A 21,987-nucleotide genomic window follows, 5' to 3' on the forward strand; every position below is an offset into this window, starting at 1 on the left:
TTGTAAAAATGTCTTATAAAACGTAAATTATTATTATTTTTGTACAGAGGTACATAATAAAAAAAAATATATGTATCAAATAATAATGAATAGTTGTGTCCATACTGTATCGACTTGATTGCACTGTAAAGCATATTCATTACAATTTCATGTTCAGTGTAGTCTTTCAGTCTCTCAGTCTCTTCAACAACAACCCAGATTTCGGATTACATGTATATGATAGAAAGCCTTGTAGACATTGACAATGTTTCTTTATCATGTTTTGTTTAACAGAATGACTACTCATTAAAGGTAACAGCTAACTAATTAGTCAGCTTTTTGCCCCACTCTGACATATTGTACTTTATAAAGTACATTTGAGAAACTTGCAAACAAAATTGCTGGTCATTTTTGGATGGGACTTAAACCCACTATATCACTAATCTGCTGTTCATTACACCAGAGTTAATTTCGAGCCCAAGGAAGCAGCGAATACTGCAACAACTATTTTGAAGCAAGTTATACCTTTTACATTTTTTGTTTTGAGATCACAACCACATGCTCTACTTCTTCATTTGCATCTGGAAGCTTATTTGCAAAACATCAATGCTGGTTGAAAAAAGATCAATTTTCATACACTAGTCAAACACCGTACATATAAACCATGGAGAATAGCGTACACCGATCAATATCAGTATACCGTTGTCGGGCACTGGCCTGGAGGATATCGAGTCTCTCATAACTCTCTGTTTACTATACACAGTTCTTGTTATTGACATTGGCTCAGACTGGTGAATATCAAATAAGTAAAACTCAAGATGGAAGTTAAATATCAATAAGTAACTTATGATTGAAGTTGATATAAAACGTGACTTCATTATAAGCCAGTGCAACTACCACTTATTTTTAATTTGATGTAATTGTTAATGGAATCCAATATTTACTTTATTAATCTTTGAAAAGTCCAGGTAAGCATTAATAAAACAAAACGTTCACTAGTGTTTCTATTTACGGATATAGCCTGTCAACATTATACCGTAATACTTGCAAATATTATTAAGTTATGATATTAACTGAAATGTCACTAAAGCCATTATGAATTATTGATGAAATCTTCATAATATAATAAATGGTAGTACATTCAATTTAGGTATACTCTACTGACACAGGCTTAAGGCCCATATTCTGACAAAGAGCAACATATAAAATAAAAAAAAGTGTGTTTTTGGCAGGTTATTTTGTTTTTTTTTTATTTATTTTTTATATTTATTTATTTCGATATAAAAAATATAAAATACAGAGTGGTAGTTGAGCTAAAATTCTTGCATTACAAAATAAGACAAGACCGCTAACAATTACATACAAAAATCATATTATCTTTTTCCCAACATATTTATCATACTGACTCAATACTAAGAGTTTAAACACAGGGAAAAATGTAGTTTGTTGGCCTAAATCCACTTGTTATAGAAAATAAAAACATTCTGCAGTTATTTCATCATGGTAAAAATATGCATTAAAGATCCACACTCTACATTTCTGCCGAGTGCTCATTGGATCTTTGATTTCAGCTAGATGTCTAGCAATCATCTATGTTGTTGCCATTGAACGCAATAAGAGTCTGCACGCTACATGTATGACATTGATTCATGGACATATTCATGAATAATTAAATGCATTAACTTTCATTAAAGTAGATTCTAAAAAAAAAAAACATTTATTACATGCTTTCAATCTTAATTCATATGAAATAAGTACTGTATTGTCTCGGCTTGAGCTACCCTAAATATGGAGCAATTTTATACAAAATGATAAATACAGTAGGCAAAACTACTATTATTTCCTTAAGTGTAAATTCAACCTTTAATGTTGTTCAATTTATTACACCAGCAAGATTTACTATCATAAATTGCAGTAGACAGTACTACTCGTGCCATCAATTTTAATTATTAGAAAAAATAATTACAATTTCAAACTATGAATACCGTAGCTTTAGATTACTTATCTTATGCACCTGCAATTAATTTGTCATTAATGCTGTATTATAATACTGTACTAATAATAGAGCAATTTTCAAGACATCCATCAAATTAAAAACCAATTTAAAGGTTCTTTCTATTTGGTACCATGGCGACTCAAAAAACATAAAATATTACTTTATCCATTAGGTAAAATGAGTCTAATTTAAAAACCCCAAAGGACCCAATTCCAATGGATGTATTTTCATCAAAATCTAGAATTGTCCAGGTGATTATACAAAATTGTCTGTAGGCCTACAAAAACAGTATAACATACCTAATTTATTAATTATTGGTATCTAAGCTTAAATTATACTCTCACAAAACATAAAATTAAAACATCTGGGTAAAAAATATCCTTTTTTTTTTTAAATAGTATATTCTTTTGAAGTCCTGCCAAATACAGCAATTTCTGCAATTACTGAAATACTACATATGTTAATTTTTGTACAATCTTTCAACATAGTCAAACAGTTTGGCCGATTTCTTCTCTCCTGCTAAAATCATCTGTTTTAAAGCAACAGCTTGGTCAAACATACCCCAATAGTCTTCCTTCCATAAAATTGATCTAAAATATAAAGAGATACAAAAGTAAATATTATTTTAAATCAATTGTTCCGCAAAATAAATAACTAGAAATTGAATAGAATGGAAACTAAAATTTATTAATTTATTGAATCGTCTGCTCCTGGTAACTGTAGGTATGCAATGGTTTAAAATTAATACATAATAAATGAACTTGGACCCCAACAAAAACAACTACACTGAAGCTCTGTCTACACTATCAAACTATTTTGACAAAAAGTGTGATGTGCCCAAATATGGTAGTGATATGTGCAAATATGGTAGTGGTATGACATCGTGTCCATACAGTATATTGGCACATCACATTTTTTTGTCAAAATAGTTTGACAGAGCTTGTGTATGTATTTCATTTAGCCATTACCCATCTGCTGAGTCAACAACAAGCTCTTCAAACAAGCCTCCATGTGTCGAGTCTGGTTGAGGGCATCCCATATGATTGTATTTGGCCATGTGCGGGGCTAGCAGAGGCACACTTGGATCAAGAGCGTGTTGTTCTTCCTTTTCGATTCTTTCTCGCAGTTTGTCACATACATGACACTCAAAGCCTATAATAAAATCAACATGATTCGGTTCATTTACTCCCCACGGTCGATTCTCTAAATGAGCAGACAGAAATTGATTAGTTATACCATCTTTTTTGTAACTTAAATACTGCAAGTACATGTCATCGTTTTCATCCAAATTCTTAATAAAATTTGCAAGCATTTCAGGATTTGAAAAGTCATCAACTAAAATCAATGTACGGTTATTTGGCATCCATTTTGTCGGTCTGGATGACCCGTAATATATAGGCACAGATCCCACGTGGAGTGGTCGAAACAGTTTCTCAGTCATGTAATCATCACAAATAGCATTCTCAAATGCTAAGTGAAATTTGTATTGGGATATAAGTTTATAAAAATCCTCATCATTCATTGATTTCACAGGATCTTCTAAGCCTTCCTTCATTTTTTTATTATTTACGCAATCGCCAATTGAATCAATTTCAATATATTTCATTAATTCTTCAACATATCTATCTCTATATGAAGCGACATCACAATGTGACTGTACATACAAAACCGGCGCTAATCCACTTTTTCGTAACCGATTCTTCTCTGCAATTGGAACCGGGGAGCGATGAAGCAAGTAGTCTTTATTAATAATAGATTGCGATGTTAACGGATAATCCGACTCCTCTCTGAAAGTTGCTGTATGATTAAAAAGCTGTAAAGCTGGGAGATGCGATAATAAATAATTATTTAACGGCGACTCTTCATGAAGTAAACACCATTCATGCCAAGGTTGCCGTGGAAGTGGCATATCGTAAGGCCGTATATCTGTGCCGTAAAACATAATTGCACGCGTTCTTTCATTTCCTAATACCTTTTTATTTTTGGTTGCTACACATTGGCCTCCAGGACATTGAATTATGTCAGATTCTTTGTTAAAATGAGGATACAAACTGTCTGTCCACCATAAAATTACAGGAAGCGTATCTTTCAAACTAGAAAATTTTGGGAACTTTGATGATCCCCCTCCAATTCCACCTTCATCTGCAAAATTTACGGTTTCAAATGAACTGATATCACAAAACATACAATTTAAAAGTATACAAAAGGTATAAAACAACAATATATGACGCCTAAAATTCATTTTAGTACAATAGTTGAGCTATATTTTTCATAAGCTGTTTCCTTGTTTTTTAATAACAACATGTTTCACGCTCTAGTACACCGTAAGTGACCTATAAACCCTGTACGTTGAACTTTCAACTTGCCAAATAAAAAATGGCTGCCTCCATGAAGTTTTTACGATGGGTACGGTTTTGTTTATTGGCCGTTTCTTATATATTTAGGGTCTATATAAACATTGCTGATTAGTATCCTAGCCCTAGTTGTATATATTTACTGACAAATGTATGGTATAGGCCTAGGCCCTAGGCCTATATGTTATTTAGCTAGCTAACTAGCCTACCTAGCCTAGGCTAGAAGCTCGGTCACCGCTAGCTCTGCCTGCAGTGTCGACGTGCAAGACGAGGAGCTAAGGAGGGTAAACCCGGCCTGCAGATGAGGATTGGGGAGGGGAGTACAGCTAGGCTAGCTAAGCCCTGCCCATACATAGGTTATAGAATTGAGCTATAATATAGAACATAGTACAATGGTAGACCCACTGTTTATTTAGGATAATCATTAATAAACTTCATATTAATAAATAAAGTGCAGTTTTCTTGTGTTAAAGTATGTAAAAATGGTATTTTTTGTTGGATTTGCTCATTCATATAATAGTTTATTTCAAATGTTTCCTTACATCGATATATTTAGTTGTAATACTTCTGCTATTAATTAATGTTTTTCTTTATACACTGTTGCCTGGATCTTGAATAAATAAAAAAAATATAGGACTAGGCTAGTAGTTACTACTAGTAGAAAGAAAGTATTAAAAAATAGCCTCAAAAGTCAAAACAGTAATAAAATAACTCCATACCATGAATATATATTTAATATGCAGAATCAACGTTTTCCAAAAGAAAAGAAAAAAAACAATAAAATAGTTTATCCATGATGACAGACTCTGTATAAATATAAATCATTCTAAAACCAATTTGTATGACCGGCTGGTTTGCATAGTGGAATGAGGGGTTGTCGGTTCGCTTCAATTTTTTTAAATACATTTTTTTTTTAACTTGAATTTTTTATTTTTATCTTTCCATTGTCTTGAGTTTGAGGATAAGGGTTAGCCCTGTTTTACTCACTATTGTGACTTGGCCTATGGCACTATTATTTCTATTATTAAAAGTTATGAGTCTATCTTCAACCATAACCGTGTAAGCCCAGTGCAATCTTCATCTTCACCCAGTATAAAGAACAAATAAATAAAAAAATAAAATCTTTTTTGAAAGCCCAATTGAGCACTTATGCAAAGAAAGATTCATTTTATTTTTCTTATAGAGAATATTAACAAGAGCACCATTGCAGAAGCATGTTACTAGGCTTTTCCAAACAAGCACTGTTGCTTGCAAAAGCACCGCTGGTAAAGTGAAAGTCAGTAAAGGTGAAAAGCCAATTACATATGAACAAGCGAACCCCCCTTTTAATATCGGAGTACGCAAGGGGTGGAATACTCATCATACAGGTAAGATAATGTGTCATTAATTTTTGGAGATTAAGTAATTAGTAACTCTGAAAACTTAAAGATGTATTGTCCCTTAAAACACAAAAAAATAAAAAAATAAATATTCTAAATATAAATTGGCCATATAAAAGTAATATTAAAGTTATTCACTTTAAGTCGAAAATTCGAGCCAAAAACAACAATTTTACATAATTAACAGGTAAATTAATTTGATTACATTTTGCTGGAAAATTGTCGCTAGCGAAAGTAAACAAATATTTCAAACCATGCGTATGCATGATGCTAATTATGATTGTTTACATCTCCTCACGGTTGAAAAGGTGTTTTCACACAGGTCGCGAAGAAGTTTTATGATTATGCATACAGAGTAGCCAAACAAGCGCGTTGCATTATGAGATATGTTTTGATCGAAAACTTTGACTGGAAGTAAAAGTTATTTTTTGAACAAAAAAACATCCATATTTCGGTTACATTTTAACTAATTTTTTGTGAAAGTTACTAACTATTATGATACTTCAAAATGACCCCCTTTTTTTCGAAATATAAAAAAAAATAAAAATTTTTTTTTTTTAAAGCATTATGTCGTTTTTATCCCAACTTGGAAAAATGAAATATCAGGTTTTTTATGAAAGCATGTCTAAACTATAGAGGGTGCTATACAATTTTGGAAAAAATATCACATCTATCATGGTTATGTCAGGCATGCCAAATGCTGAACATGCTGCGATGCCAACTGTATGTTTTACCTATTAAACTAGTATAAAATCTTCTCATTAATTGTTTTTACTATGACCCCTATGTTGACCAGTATTTATTTTCATTTTACCAATACAGCAAATTTAGACAATGAAGCTGGATCTGCTGAAAGAGTTTTTGAGGATGTATTTCTGCGCAAATTTATATATGGAACATTTCACGGTTGCTTGGCAACAGATATGATTATTAAGAGGCGGGCAAACATGATCATTCTTTCGATGGTGCTGATGAGAGTAATTGCACCACAGAAAATGTATTTCCTCGCTGGGTACACTGAAGAACTATTGTCGCATTGGTTTAAATGTCCAATCAAGTTAGAAATACAAGTGGTAAATGATAAACCGATATATAAATGGATCTAGCACATTTTGAGTTTAACAATACAAATAGAGGTGGAGAGGACATTGTAAAATGAATAAACAAGATTGGCTTTCACACAGAGTACTGTATCTGTTTTGAATTGGAGCATAATGCTGGAAACTAGGACTAGTTCACAGCTAGTGTACTAGACCAATATACAGTACAGTAGTACTATATTGAGAGCAATGGACTACCATGATTGATGGTACACCATAATTAATGACAACGCATTTTGATATGGTAAAATGAATGGTAGACTACTGAATTGAAAATTGGGAAAGTATACCGCCACCAACGTTAACACTGTAAAGTCTGTCGCCACCAACATTCAATATATGCGCATAGTGCGTAAATTATAATTAATGCCTTTTATTAATATTATTATAGACACGCTCACGTTGTATACAAATATAGTGAAGTATCTTTGACATATCGCACTATCAACAAAGAAGTGGCACATACAGTATACTTATACAATTTTTACTATCAATATTGTTCGTTGTATCATTTACGGTGGTGGTACGTACAACGCCCTTTTTAATGCAATAATACTGAATTTTATAGAAACATGTGTGAAATCGGGAGGTAATGTTAAAATTTGGGAGACTCCTGAATAAATCAGGCGGGTTGGAACATATGATGATTGATGATTACTGCCTTTCTGCTGAAAAGTCTGTCGACATTTCCGCTTGGGCTGCTCCGTAAATCTCTTGGTTTTCTTTCTTGGTTTTCAATTGTCCGGGATACTTTATGTTTGTGTTCTGCTTATAAAGGGTGAGTAGGTCGTTGCTGAGAGTTATTGGTAGGGTGGTTCTCGGTCTTCCTCGAAATTTTATATTGGTAGTGTTGCTGAAATAATAGCTTATTGCTGTGTTGGCTGGTGTACATGGGTCTTGTCCAAGTATATGACCCAATAGTCTTGCGTCGACTATTTCTAATGAAATTGGTTTTGTTTTGTTGGATGAGTAAAATGATTTGGAATACAATATGATACAGAAATATAGCACACTGTTTTATTCATCTTACTTTAATTCTTGTTGAAAAAAAAACATTGATTTGTCCAATAAAGGAAGAACCAGATAACATCTACTGCAATACAGTAAATAAAACTCAACTATACAACATTTGGTTTTATGATTTGTTCTACATTAATTACTTAATTATTATAAAGTTAATTAAAATAAATTTTGCTATAAACACATCAACACAGATTTATATAATTTTCAATTGATAATTAGGTTTGTGTGTTGACATATCCACCAAAAATCTTATTTGCTGATCAGAGGTATAATAAATACAGTGTAACCTAGCCAGGTTGCGATATTTCTTTTCGTACATAGGTTGGGGACCCCTCATGAAACATCACAAAATAAACATGAATATTCATTAGTCATATCCATAAGGTGTGACGTAAGAATTAAGCTGACTATAATTCGCTAATGCAAACGCTTTCGTCTGTGTAGTCTAGTGGATTAGATTATAGACTTTGTTGTAATTGTATGGGTGTTTGGGTTCGAATCCCATGAGCAACTTCTTTTTACTTATAGTGAGAGGGATTATTTAGAGGGTTAGGTTTAGTTATATTTAGGAAATAGTTCAGCTATCTTTCACATAAGGGTCCCCAACTTATGTACGAAAAATGAAATCGCAGCCAGGTTATCTTTCAAACTTTAAATAACATAGAGAACACTACTATTTTGTAATCAGTTAAAATGTGTAAATCAATTTCGTTAAATAGTATAAAAAACAATTTTTTTAGAATAGAATATATGATATGAACAAATAAAAATAACTTCTATTATATATAATATTAAATCATATTAGTGTGCTGTATTCAGTAGCCTATTTACAAATGCTGTCTGATCATTAGTTTAATGTTAAATTAAATATATGGCAGTTGATTAAATATATAGACATTAACCATAGCTTATACTACATTTAACTCTCCAAACCAAACACCCATACAATTAAATGCAATGGCTCAAATTGATACTGGCTGTATATATATATACTGTACATTGACACCATATTTTCAGTCATGAAATTGTGGGCCAGCCCAATGGTGTATAGTTTAAAGATTTGTACAAAATGACTAATATACAGTTAAATCAAGATGTAATGTACAGTACTGTACTTATGAGATTGTAGACACTGTTTAACTACATGACGATCTTAATTACAATCTAATCAAATGTTCATTTGGTTGTCTTCGTCCAATCTAAAACAATATCCTGGAAGCATACTCTCCTACTATGCATATCGTGTTGAGATGCATATCGTGTTGAGATGCATCCCATAATGTCAGTTGTCGGTGTAATGTTTTAAAATCAAACATTTATAAACAAATCTCTTGAGTTTTGTAACAGTGTATGTGGTTTTTAAATGATAACATATTTATGAATGTTGATTGGCATTTGTTTTCAAATGATTGCAAAAGACTTTAAAGTGTTACTGTATTTCTCCATTGTACAGTAATTTCTGATACAGTTCTAAAAACCAACTGTGTTTTCCTTTCCGGATGAACAAGGCTGCCGATGAAAGTAGACAAAATGTAAAAAGTAATCATTTGAAACTAGATCATTTTTTTTTAGAACAAGTTACTAGAATAATACACAAGTTAACCCTGAATTTGACTGTCCATACATGCAGCATTTATCTTCAATCAAATTAATAATTTACAAAATAATGGCAGTGTTGAATACTTAATTTACAACCTTATTTATACAAAGTTAATGCCCCAATATTATTAGCCCTACATAACTAATTTTACCACTGTCCCATGCCATCATGCTTGTTAAATGTTCAAACAAAATCAACATTTTCAATTTGATGTTCGAAAATCACAACATGCTCATCATGGACATGATGTCATCATATCACTACCATATTTGGGTATATCACTACCATATTTGGGCACATCACATTTTGTTTGTTGAACTAGTTTGATAGTGTAGACAGAGCTTTACTGTACACTTCTTATTATAACAAAATAAAGTGTGTTCCTTGATGCGTTATACTGGTAGCTTAATGACCATCAAATGAGAACTCTCCACGTCCATTGTAGACCGAATATAATCAAGTAGTAATTGGCATAATAATATTGTCATTTAAAAGGCTAGAAAATCACTGAATTCTAACGTTTTAAAAAGTTATAGGTGCACTTCCTTTTTAAGCACCACTAACTTTTTATAAATCTATCAAAATTATTATTTAATTCATTCAAGGTGGCCCCCTTTAGAGTTATATTTATATAAACAAATCTTATAGCTACTAAAGTAGGGTGTATCAGCAAAGATATGTTACGAGAACATTTCCATCTTTGACTGTAATTAGTTCCTGAGAAAAACTTTCAACAAAAGCAGAAAGTATACAGTAATACACCAATCCCCACAGGATGTCATTTAAACATATGAAATATTTTTAATGTGTTTTACAGTGTAGACAGTTCAGTATTATGTCACTGGTTTTTAATGTTACGAGCATGTCCAGGCAACCTAGAGGAGCAGAATTGTACTAGTCAGTACAGTATAAGAATTGTTGTACAATTACAGAAAATCCCTTTTTTAGGAGTTCCCTGTTATGAGAACACTTTATTCCTAAAGCTGCCCCCCTAATAGGGTTCTATGGTACAACAAAAAGTAAATATTTCTACACACCCTTATCAAAACAGAACAATGTTTAACATTTGCCTATATTCTTAAAACAAATGTATTAATTATTATAGCTGACACAAATTATTTCTATTTTATATATACAATATATGGATTTTGTAAATTTTGTAGTAGTACTCAGTTGAACAGCTTTTGCTTTATTATTATCAAAAGAGTTTTTCGAAAGTCCCAAATTCGGCCAGTAGTAGTAGGATATAGACAGACATCAGTAAATTTGTAATGAGTTTGATAATGATTCAATATGTTTAAAGATTCTAAAATATCTTAATGAAATGTAAAACTGTACATGAGCAAATGGTCATATAAAAAATATTCCTTTTTAACATAAAAAAATGTTAAGTTGTGGATTTAAATATAAAGTTTATTTTAACTTTTTGTACAAAAAAATAAGTATATGTTTTCGTTTCAATTTTATTATTGAATTGTCTAGAATTTTTGGTATTTTCCATTGTTGCTAATTGCTATTGTTCAGCATCATGCAGTGAAGTATCTGAACTTAATTTCAGATAAATTGGAAGATTTTTGGATTTCTTTACTGAAGATAAATTCATGTCTGGTTGGGTTCAAATGGTATTTCATCACACACTTTAGACATCTCCTGAGTGCTGGTGGTTTTACTGTTTGATAATCCAGTCCTGTGATTGGTTGGATTGTGCTCTATATGGTGTGCTGGTTGTAAGTTGGCTTCTGATATAGTACCTTCAGGATTTTCAGGACAAAGAACTTCTTTATGATTGGTCATATCATGCTGTCCGACCTCTGATAAGGTCATTGACGGATTGACTGCTGGGTCAGTGTCAATCACATTAACATCTCCCACTGATGTATCACCAATGGCATCTGGTAATGGTGCCATTTCACTCATAATTGCACCTGATACTGACGCAGTATCTGGTAAAGTTGGCATGACTCTTGCATTGATTTTAGGTACTGATGTTGGAGCATCCTCTGTAGCATCTTGCAATGACGTAGCACTTGTGGTAGGCTCTTCTGCTGTTTTAGTTTGGTCTTTTGATGAACCTGATGTGTTCAATGAATTCTGTTCGCAAGAATCATCTGAGTCACTGTCTGGGTAAACCTCAGCACCATGGAAAATATAGCGATTTGGAGGCAGGAACAGAAATGTTGATGCTGAAAACAAGCACAACATTAACTTTAGTTTGTTTAATAAGGAGTAAAAAAAAAGAACATCTTATGACTATTTATAATCATATAGACAGTGGTTCAGAAAGATGTGTGAATTGAAGTGTAAACTAGGCTATGTTGTGACCAGCACTTTGGGCATAATTGGATATTATTTGCTAAACATTTTTACATTATAAATATATACACATAAACACAGAATATTAATTCTAAACACCAGTAATATACTGAAAATGTATTCATTGATTTGAGTATAGTATAATATAATATAATGTCACCAATACAACAACAGCTTTTGTTTGACGATGTTGGTATGTACAGAAGAAAAAGAAAAGCAACAAATATCATAGCAGATCCAGGATGGTAGAAAAAGAAAGAAAACAAAGGAGGGTCGAAGCCGAGTTGACACCAACTGAATCTGTCAATGAAAAGTTGATTACACTTACGTTTAAGGTGCGTTGCTATACTATCTCTGCTGTATCTCCTTTGTGATTTCTTCTTACCACTTGTTGTCTTTACTGGACTTTCTTCAACAGAACTATTATTGATTTCAAAAGAACTACTAGATGATGCTTTATTCATTAAATTGTTTTCTGTCTCACATGCTATATTAGTTGCAGTAACTAACTCTTCAGAAGAGTTAGTTGCAGTAACTAACTCTTCAGAAGAGTTAGTTGCAGTAACTATCTCTTCAGAAGAACTCTCAGTACTGACATAAACTTTTTCTTCGATTTGCTTTTCAACATCAGTTTCCTGTACATTTTGTTCTGAACTCTTTTCACTCTGATCTTTAGCAGCCATATCAGTTTGTTCAGCCTCTTGAAATACAGAATCTGCTCCTGCCTCTGTTTGTGAGACATCATTGACATCTTGAGAGTTTTCCTCACATTCTCCTTGACTGTATGGAGGTGTTGGCATCGTCTCAAACAACATCTTTGCAGACAAAGGCATGTCTAATGATTCTTCCAATTTGTCATCAGTGTGGCATATTTGATTCCAGCCTACACCAAGTCGACGACATAACTCATTTACAATAATGTCACTGTCACCAAGTAATTCAATGTCAAAGGTCATATGAGGAAGAGGTTCTCGGTTGATTAAAATTTGAGGTATATCATGAGAGAGCATATCTAATAAGAAAAGTAAATATAACTTATTTTAACGTCACTTAAGATATTTGTTCAAGAGGTATAAATTGGCATATCTTATCATGGAGGTAGATCTGATTTGTTGATCAGTTTTTCGAGAGGAAACATTTGTCAGGGTTAGGCTTTGACCTCAGGCTTCAGCTTAGCCATAATAAATGACATACTGTACTTCCAAACAATAAAACGTGTTTTGAAACTGTGAAAATAATGCAAATATCATTTGATTTGAATTTCCTTGAAATAAGATGATAATGCAATGCTGTCAACTCAACTTACTTGGTATAGTTGCCACTGGCCGAACTTTAAGTGACGAACCAATCACAATCAGAAGATCAGCTTGAGTTTTATCATCTTCCAGTGACTCATAAAATGTGTTTGGCAGGCCTTCACCAAAGAATACAATATCTGGTTTCATTACAGCTAAATCTTCACCGTCTTGAGGGCAATTGGGACATACAGGAACAACCTATTTTTTGAATATCATTATTATTTAATAGTAATTATTATCATAATAAAATATGTACTAACATACAGCAATGAATTGAAATGCAGATTGTAATTGATTAATCAACAACCATGGAAATTATGAAATACATGAACTAAACTGATTTCAGTCATCTCAGTCCCCAACCCCAAACAATAACAAACTACTACTACTGTACAGTATATCATGTTTAATCTGGACATTGCGGCCACGTACGCTGCAATTAACTGCGTGAGGTAATTTCCCGATTGATCGTAATCAAAACGGTACTGGGTATGGTCTACTAGCGTTCCTGCTCGCAACTCGTCATCCATTCATAGAAGCCTTGATGAAGTAAGCCTACCTGGTGGTAACCATAGAACGGTCCAGAGATAACGACTATACTTCGGCTTTAGTCGATAGAAGATTGAAAAATTGGTTAGAGAGAGTATATGGTGTTTAATTACATTAGTGTTTTATTTGTTACATTATGTGTGGAAGAGTCTATATAGAATTGATATTCCGCGTTGTTATAGTTAATATGATTAATCCATGTCGTTTTGGTTAAAACCTATATTATTTTATACATATTTAAAATAATTGTTATGATTATATTATTAATAAAAATGATATTTGTTAGTATAAATTTCATAATATAAATAGATATAAAGAAGTGTGTCGACTGCAAATGACTGACAAAACCACCTTCCCACTACACCTTCACAATCCTATTTGCATAAACAACTCACGGCATACCAAACCATGTTGTAAAATTAAGATGAGATATTAATTCTTAAAGCACCTCAGTGGAATAAGTCATTTATGAATCAATACAGTACCTGATTGAATATGTCCTGCCTAATGGCATCTGCATTCACTTTACGTTTACATCTTGTACATGAGGCACTTGCAAAAGAACCTATAATAATAAACTATTGTGTTATACTAAATACAAACAGTATAACTTTATTCTGTAACAATTAATAACAAAAGAAAAAAAATAATAAAATACATTTACAATATACACTCTCAACTTTTAAGTTTGTCATCCTGCCCTGATATTATACTAACTTAAAGATGTATTGTCCCCCAAAAACATGAAAAATAAAGATTAATAAAATGAGACTTTGAATAGATTATTTTGTAGCTTTAATAATGTAGAAAAAAACTGGAAAAAATTTATGTCTTCATTTATAAAATTACAAAATAAATGGTTAAATTCAACCAAAAACCAATTGGCTGGCAGCCAATTTGACTATTTTTTGCTTTAAATTACATTTTTTTAGGTAAATATTTTTTTTTCAATCCAATTTTTGGTCAAAGTGGATAACTATTTGGTGACATTAAAATGGCATAATCAACAGAAACATTGTTAAGAATTAATTTTTCAGGGGGACAATACATCTTTAAGTTTTAATATATTATTGAATTCCATTCAGCAATATTACTGTTCTATTTAGTGCAGAACAGCTTTCAACTCATACAGTATTCTCCCTATTCAACTTTTAAACATGTATTATTTGTATATGTGACCACAACTATTACTTTTTCTTACCATGACATTGGATGACTTTAGTAATACCAGCTACTTGTTCCAATGTATCAATATTCTGTGTATAGTTACGTAAAAGCTTCCCTTTCTGCTCCAACACTGAGATGAATTGATGGTTAACTGATGGTTTAAACTGACCTGGGTAAATTTCCTGAAAAAGATAGATAACATGGATGTACTGACATAGTTAAACTCCAGTAGTGATGTAAGGCTTCTTTTAAGAAAAATAAATGTATAAATAATCATGTTAGAAAAACTCTATCGCTTTATGGTGATGAACAACTCTAAAATGTATATAGGAAATACTTTTTTTTATTTTATATCTATTATGTTGTGTTTATTGTTTTATGTTTTCTATGTAAAAGGGTCCTGCGAAAACAGAAGTGTAAACTTCTCTATGCAGGATCCTTGCCATCATATATGCTAAGAATATATTTATAAACGATGAGTAAATAAATGTGAATTGAATCAAGTTTCTTTTTAGACTTTGGTTCTCTTTTCTTATTTAGTTCATTATGAAAAGCGAATTTGATTACCAATTAAAAGATGAAAAATAAAACCCTAAGTTAATAAGTTTTGTTAGGTAGTGCACTGTTTTTCGTTAAAAAAACAAATATGAGAAAAAAAATTAAAAATAAATTTGTAACTGTTTGTGTTGGTTTCTTTAACCAAAATCACCTTTAGCTTAGAGGAATTAAGTTGATATTTTTGTCAATAAATAAAAAAATATTTTTTTTATAAAGCTCACATATCCACTATTAAAGTGCACAATCATCTTATGATTACAACTAAAGGACTCTGTATGTGTACCTTAGCAAACTTAAAAAATGGCCTAGGGTCTCTCCTGAAGTAATGTATATCAAACATAGACTGTGGATCAGGAAGGTCAGGAAAGTCTTGGCTGAGTCGTGCATAGATGCCATCCCTTGATCTGAAGTCAGGAATACCACAAGAAACAGACACCTACAACACGAAAAAACATGATGTAGCAGATATTTTAATGATAATAAATGTACTATGTATGATGTATAATAGTGCCATTCCAACGAATGGATCATTGCTTGTGGATCTTCCACGTTTCAATTACATGGTTCACACAAAGGTCACGTCCTATCAGGGCAGCCAATTAAGGTGCTCTCTTCCCTGTCTACTGCAGTGGCAGTGTATGAACTAGCACAGAGGCTAACTGTACAAGATGTACTAAGTTTTTAAAAGTGCATATGAATGTCTTGTTCTACCACCAGTAACCATGGAGCGAGTGAGCTGCAAACTCATGCCGATATCTTAACTATAACTAACTATACTCATATACTGGAAATATGTCTTTCTTTTTTAACATTATTAATAATTTTTTTTTCTTCCAGTTTGCAAGCAGCAAATCTAGGCCAGTAGCATACTGTAGTTGATAATCTGTTAATTTACTGCTAAGTTTTAGACAGTAGGTTACATAATACTATCTGAACATGCATTTAATTTTAAAATGTTTTAAACAAAGTAAATTGAATTGTTACCCCTGCTCCTGTAAGTACAAGAACCTTAGTGCATGTCTGCAACAGACGTATTACATCATCCATAGTATTAAAGGCATCAAGTTTTGAACGTCGTTTCGGCTCACTCAAACACTCAAAATACTCAACAAGCAATGCCCACAGTTGACATTCCTCCATTTCGCTAGGAAGGTTTGTACCAGGTAAAACTCTGGATAAGATGGATCTAGGGTTCACTCCCATGATCATCTGCTGCTGAAGCCAACCAAATGGACCTAAAGTTTTGAAATTTTAATTTATCTTTAATTCTTATAGTGTGGATGGTTATTTCAGAAAAAGAATAAGAAAAGCGAAAACAGAATGTTAATTTGTATTTATATAAATATTTCTTGATGGATTCAAACATGTACTACAAATGGAGAGAGGCATTATATACCAATAGATAAAAGTTTTGGTCCTCTCTCCATCATCTTTTTTTTGTAATGTATTATACCATATGGACAATTGTCTAAAATAAAAGTTGAATTGAATTGAATTAAATACACAATTGGCTTGCTTATACCAGATGTTACAATCGACCATCAAGTATATTTCAATTTAATTCACATTATTTAGTCATCGTTTATAAATACAATTTCAGTATATAATTGAAGGCAAGGGTCCTGCATAAAGAAGTTTACAATTCTGTTTTCGCAGGACCCTTTTACATAAAAACATAAAACAATAAAACACAACATAAATTAAGTAAACTAGATGGTACGCTCGCGTACCATCTAGGTCGTGCCCACAGATGGTTCTCGAATACATAAAAATTCCAGCGTTAAAAAACTGGCGATTTCAAATGTACGTACCGCAGGACAATAATACATGTCGTTTACAGGAACGAATAAATAGACACTGTGATTTATGTACTCAACTAAAATTAGCACCCATGGAATTACTTCCGAAAGAGAAACTTGTCACAAAAAAATGAGACCAATTGTTTAAGTCAAATTTAAACAAACTTAATTTGTGTTTTGTATGTAACATTAGGGTTGAGGGATGGGGAAGAGGATGGGTGCAAAGAGGATATAAATATATTCTTTATCCATTTAGTAACGAAATATTAATTGTTTTCATGTTTTACAAATAATATACCACTACACACAGTAGTAAAACATTGCGATTTAATACTTTGTTGAAACTATCACCGTCATAGTCGATTGAAATAGTACAGTACATGTAACGATACATCACTACGACGTGTATATGTTTATACTGTATAATGTAAAACAATTTGTGAAAACCACTTCTATTTTGGAATGTTCCATTCATCGCAAATCACTACATTTATATAATTATAAACGTATATATAAATCTATCAAAATAGTATTTTTTAAAGAAAATCGGCCTGTCTTCAACATTATGATGCTGTACTCGAGCTGTTCAACCGGTTTTCAGCCATTAAAAACAATTATCGTAGGAGGAGATAGGAAAATGCGAAGCATCCTCGCATTATTGTCTGCGGGTATTTTTCAAGACGAACATCCATTAGACAGTGTATACCACGATCGAAAAACACCCCTATTTGGGGCAAATCGTTGAACCTAAATTCGTTTTAATCGTCAATAACTAATTATCGAACTCAATTTAATTAGTAAACAGGGTTACATCAGGTGGTTAAAATCAGTACCGAAAGTACGAAACAACTTTATATACCATTGAGTAAACATTTTAGAAATAACGCGCGATTTACCGAATTTTGCCCTTACGTAAATTTATATATAGAAGTTAGAAATAAACAACATTTCCTTCATATTACTCACCTTTGGCTGGTTGTGGTGACCAGTCTCCTAGATTTAAGTCCAAGTCTTCATCACTATCTTCATCATCATTTTCATTATCAATATGTTGATTGACATCTACTGTAGCAGAAGATGATGACGGTTCATTATCTGTAGTCATGTTACCTACAGTATGTGTAAATATTGATAAAAATAATAAAAATAATTGTACAGAACGAAATTGTCGTATTCGATTGGGAACTTTCGTTGTCAACGTAATAATTGTACAGAATGAAATGCAAGTCATCTTTTTATGCACAACCATAGGACCAATGTCAGGGCTGCAAATTAAGTGGTATTTTTCTGGTTGCGACAAAAGAATTAGAATAGGTCGCGACTAGTGCGACAAGATCGTCTGCTTGTGCGAGTTGTTTCAAATTAAAGTCCAGTGTGTTTTCCCTATTTCAACACTGTTGAAATTTAATCTGTCTCTCTACTAACGGAAGGCCCATGCATCAAGGAGTTTCCACACGACGTACAGTACGTCACCACTACAGAGTCAGATTCATTCAAGCGTGCAAAGCCGCTATGTAGCTAAACATTTCCTGAATATAAATATCCCACAAGTAAAATGCTTAAAAAAAATTGACAAAATGCCATAGACAGCATCTATATTGTAAATATGAATATAGATACCACAATATAATTTCAAATTAATCTTTCATTAAATTAACTGGTTCATATCTAAATGTAATGAAAAATCAAGATGGTTTAGTTTGGTCATTTAGCTCACTACTGTAGGTTTGCAACAAATACTATAAATAAGTTTAAGGGTATTTAATAGATAAAAAAGAAAAAAAAAGAAATATAAATTTAAATAGTTTTAAAATTAGATACTTTAGAATATTTATATACCTTAAAAACCTTAGTGTATTAATGTTATTGATTTTTAAATGTTTTGTAGAATATGCTGTAACTTTATCAAAAATAAATTTGTTTTCTGAAAGTTAATAATAATTAGCCTAATATAATAAAATAATACATTATTTTTACCTACAGTAATATGACATTACACAAGTATATTGTATTAATAAAATATTAATTATTATGATCCAAAAGGTCACACAATAATTGTTATCATTTAATTTATCACATTTCGGAAAACTATAAAAACAACTGGCGCTAGTTCCGTTTCGCACCTGTCGTTTATTTTGACTCAAAATTGGTTAAGTAACTTTATCGTGAGTACCACACCTTAGAATTAGGCATCAAAAATACTTTTACGAAGGAGATCACACAAAAAGTAAAAAATAAATCCTTTAAATTGATGAATTTACTGACATGTTTTTCTCGCACATTGGTTCGTAAATTTCGCATACTCCATGTTCAATGTTGTTGTTTCTATGGAGCGCCAAAAGAGCAATCATAATAGAAGGCTAAAAACTCAGTAAATTGGGTATATTTAATGCATTTATTGGTGAAAATTACGTTCAATCATATTGAATTATCATATTTTGTCAATGTCAATGCAACAAAAATATTACTGTTGATACTGTACATGATTTTTGCAGGAACTTTTAGGAATGAAAATCGACAAATTCATCATCATATTACATGTACTGTAGGGGGTATACCTGATCTAAATATTAATATTCGTCTTAGTCTTACTCTTAGGTCTAGGGTTGGTTGCTATTTGAAAACAGCAAATTATTAGCAGTAAAATGTTACAGCATTTTTATTGACAAAATCAGGGATGTCACCAGCTTTTTGGAGTGCCGGTCGTCAAATTTCCCGGGGGGGGGGGGGGGGGGGGGGGGAATAACCCCGGGTATCCCCCCCCCCCCCCCGGGTTTTTTTTCGTTATTTCAGCGAAACATAAAGAATTATGAAAATAAATAACAACAAATTGCGTCAGGTCTTGGCCTAACCTTGTACCACCGGGGAGTCGCCGTTATTATTCGCGAAAACAAAAAAACGCTCACGAAATGAATAGCAATAGATCGCGTCAGGCTTAGGCCTAGCCTTGTAGACACTAGGCCTAGCCAAGGCTTGGATAGATGCCCCAAAACCCAAAATCTGAATTCCAAAAAAACGGGCGCTTCTTTATTTAGGCCTAATCCCTAATCAAATAATGTAGATAAATTATTAGCCTAGACCTTACTACTTGTTGCTCGATATAATGTTCGTGTTCTTTTGAGCGAGAGTATTGCGTATTCGCGAATTCCGGATTTTTTGTTTCACAACTGTGCAAGAAGAACAGAGACACGTGTTTATGGGTTAACTGAAGTTCAGCAACCTGAAGTTATCCCAGGGACGTGTAATTATTGTACCATGCTCGGCGATCATAAACGAACGAACTTGCCCGGTCTCACTGAACCATGCGCATGTTTTTTTATTTTTTTTAATAGTTCGTAGAGTACAAAAATGTAAAACTAGTAACATAATATAATTAAAGCAGGGTGACAAAACATTCAGCAATTAAAAATGATTTTGTTTGGGTCTATGTAGTTGTACATTTTTAATTACTGCGTACTTGTTTGTATTTTTAATCTGTGCAAAATAAAACGCTTGAATGGTCGCTATGTGAACTTTAAACTTGTACACTGTGCTGTGTAGCACGTTGTTCGCCATGACTCACAAGCTGTAACAATGAATACCAGGGCAGGGTAGGCCTGGTATTGTGTTACAAATAAAGTAACGTACGTAACATTTGCTGTAGTCTTTTGTCTTATCTATATGAGGCTAGCTTGTCTGTTATTAACGATGTGCTAGGTAAAATGTTTTAGTACAAATTTTAGTTAGGCCTAGGCCTAATATAAATATCGTAATGATTAATAAATAATAGTGGTGGTCGGCAGCCTGTAAATCCTGGTCGGAAATGCTGAGTGCTGGTCGGGGCCGACCAGCGCCGACCAGCGTGGTGACATCCCTGCAAAATATATTAAAATTAAACGTGTATTTCAATAATAAAATTCATTAAAAGAAGACGCATTCCACTGAGTTTTTAACCATCTATTCTTGTTGCTCTTTTGGCGCTCCATAGAAACGAAAATATTGAACTTCGAGTATGCTAAATTCGCGAACGGTATGCGAGAAACATGTCTGTAAAATCATCAATTTAAGGATTTATTTGTTACTTTTTATGTGATTCTTCTTCATAAAAGTACTTATGAGGCCCAATTTTAAGGTGTGGTATTCACAATAAGTTGCTTTTAACAATTTGGAGTCAAAAGGAAGTCGAAATAAAAACAGGTGCGAAACGAAACTAGCGCCAAACAACTCCCTCCCAGTTCAACAAATTAAAAAAGATTACCCTACTAACTAGTACTAGCCTAGTAGTAGTAGTACTAAACTATCTAGCCTAGGCCTAGTCTAGGGCCTCTAGGCCTAGCCTATACAGCTAGCTAGGCCCATCCATTTGAACATTTTAAAATACAAAAGAATAAAGTAGAGCAAATGTTTTAGCTCCCACCTTGCAAAATTGGCACAGTCGAGCTAAGCTCGGAAAGGTCTTCAGAGCTAGGCCTAGGCCTACTGCTGCTGCACAACGGCGATGCTTCCTCCAGGGATGAACGTGCTCGATCGCCGGATGAGCCAGCTTCATGAATTGGTCTGACATCATCGATGGTTGATGAACAATTTTCTAATGAATTGTTTATAGATGGTCCTAAATTAGCACTTTCATACTGAGTATTTACAATTGGTACATTACAAGACGTTGAAGATGATGAAATATGCTCATCCTGTTCAAGCCGAGGACGTTTTGTTTGTACCGCTGAAATCTCAGACTGAGAGTTGTCAGCCATTTTTGTTGACACTGATTTCCGAGAAATTAAAATTCCCTAAAAGTATTTATTATGCAACATATTTTAGTCATGAATTCAACATTTAAAAATAGTTTTCGGTTGTATAATATACTTTACACCCTTTTAAATTATTTTTTTTTTA

The 21,987-nt window shown here is 32.7% G+C and overlaps 2 protein-coding genes across 2 annotated transcripts; one reads left to right on the forward strand and one right to left on the reverse strand.

The window, feature by feature from the left end:
* Window positions 1–1,195: 1,195 nt before the first annotated feature.
* On the reverse strand, window positions 1,196–21,851 carry LOC140051877 (uncharacterized). The gene is made up of 11 exons (XM_072097208.1): window positions 21,512–21,851; window positions 18,082–18,225; window positions 16,301–16,551; window positions 15,600–15,752; window positions 14,793–14,940; window positions 14,077–14,156; window positions 13,051–13,240; window positions 12,073–12,756; window positions 11,034–11,614; window positions 2,944–4,235; window positions 1,196–2,565 (listed from the first exon to the last, which is right to left on the reverse strand). Exons 1-11 carry the CDS (start codon window positions 21,843–21,845, stop codon window positions 2,436–2,438), a joined length of 3,987 nt encoding a protein of 1,328 aa, XP_071953309.1. The 5' UTR covers window positions 21,846–21,851; the 3' UTR covers window positions 1,196–2,435.
* On the forward strand, window positions 4,325–6,887 carry LOC140052676 (small ribosomal subunit protein uS3mA-like). Its single transcript, XM_072098352.1, has 3 exons — window positions 4,325–4,381; window positions 5,513–5,696; window positions 6,531–6,887. Exons 1-3 carry the CDS (start codon window positions 4,352–4,354, stop codon window positions 6,812–6,814), a joined length of 498 nt encoding a protein of 165 aa, XP_071954453.1. The 5' UTR covers window positions 4,325–4,351; the 3' UTR covers window positions 6,815–6,887.
* Window positions 21,852–21,987: the final 136 nt, after the last annotated feature.

The sequence above is a fragment of the Antedon mediterranea genome, chromosome 6 (assembly GCF_964355755.1).
Source record: "Antedon mediterranea chromosome 6, ecAntMedi1.1, whole genome shotgun sequence".
Taxonomy (NCBI): Eukaryota; Metazoa; Echinodermata; class Crinoidea; order Comatulida; family Antedonidae; genus Antedon; species Antedon mediterranea.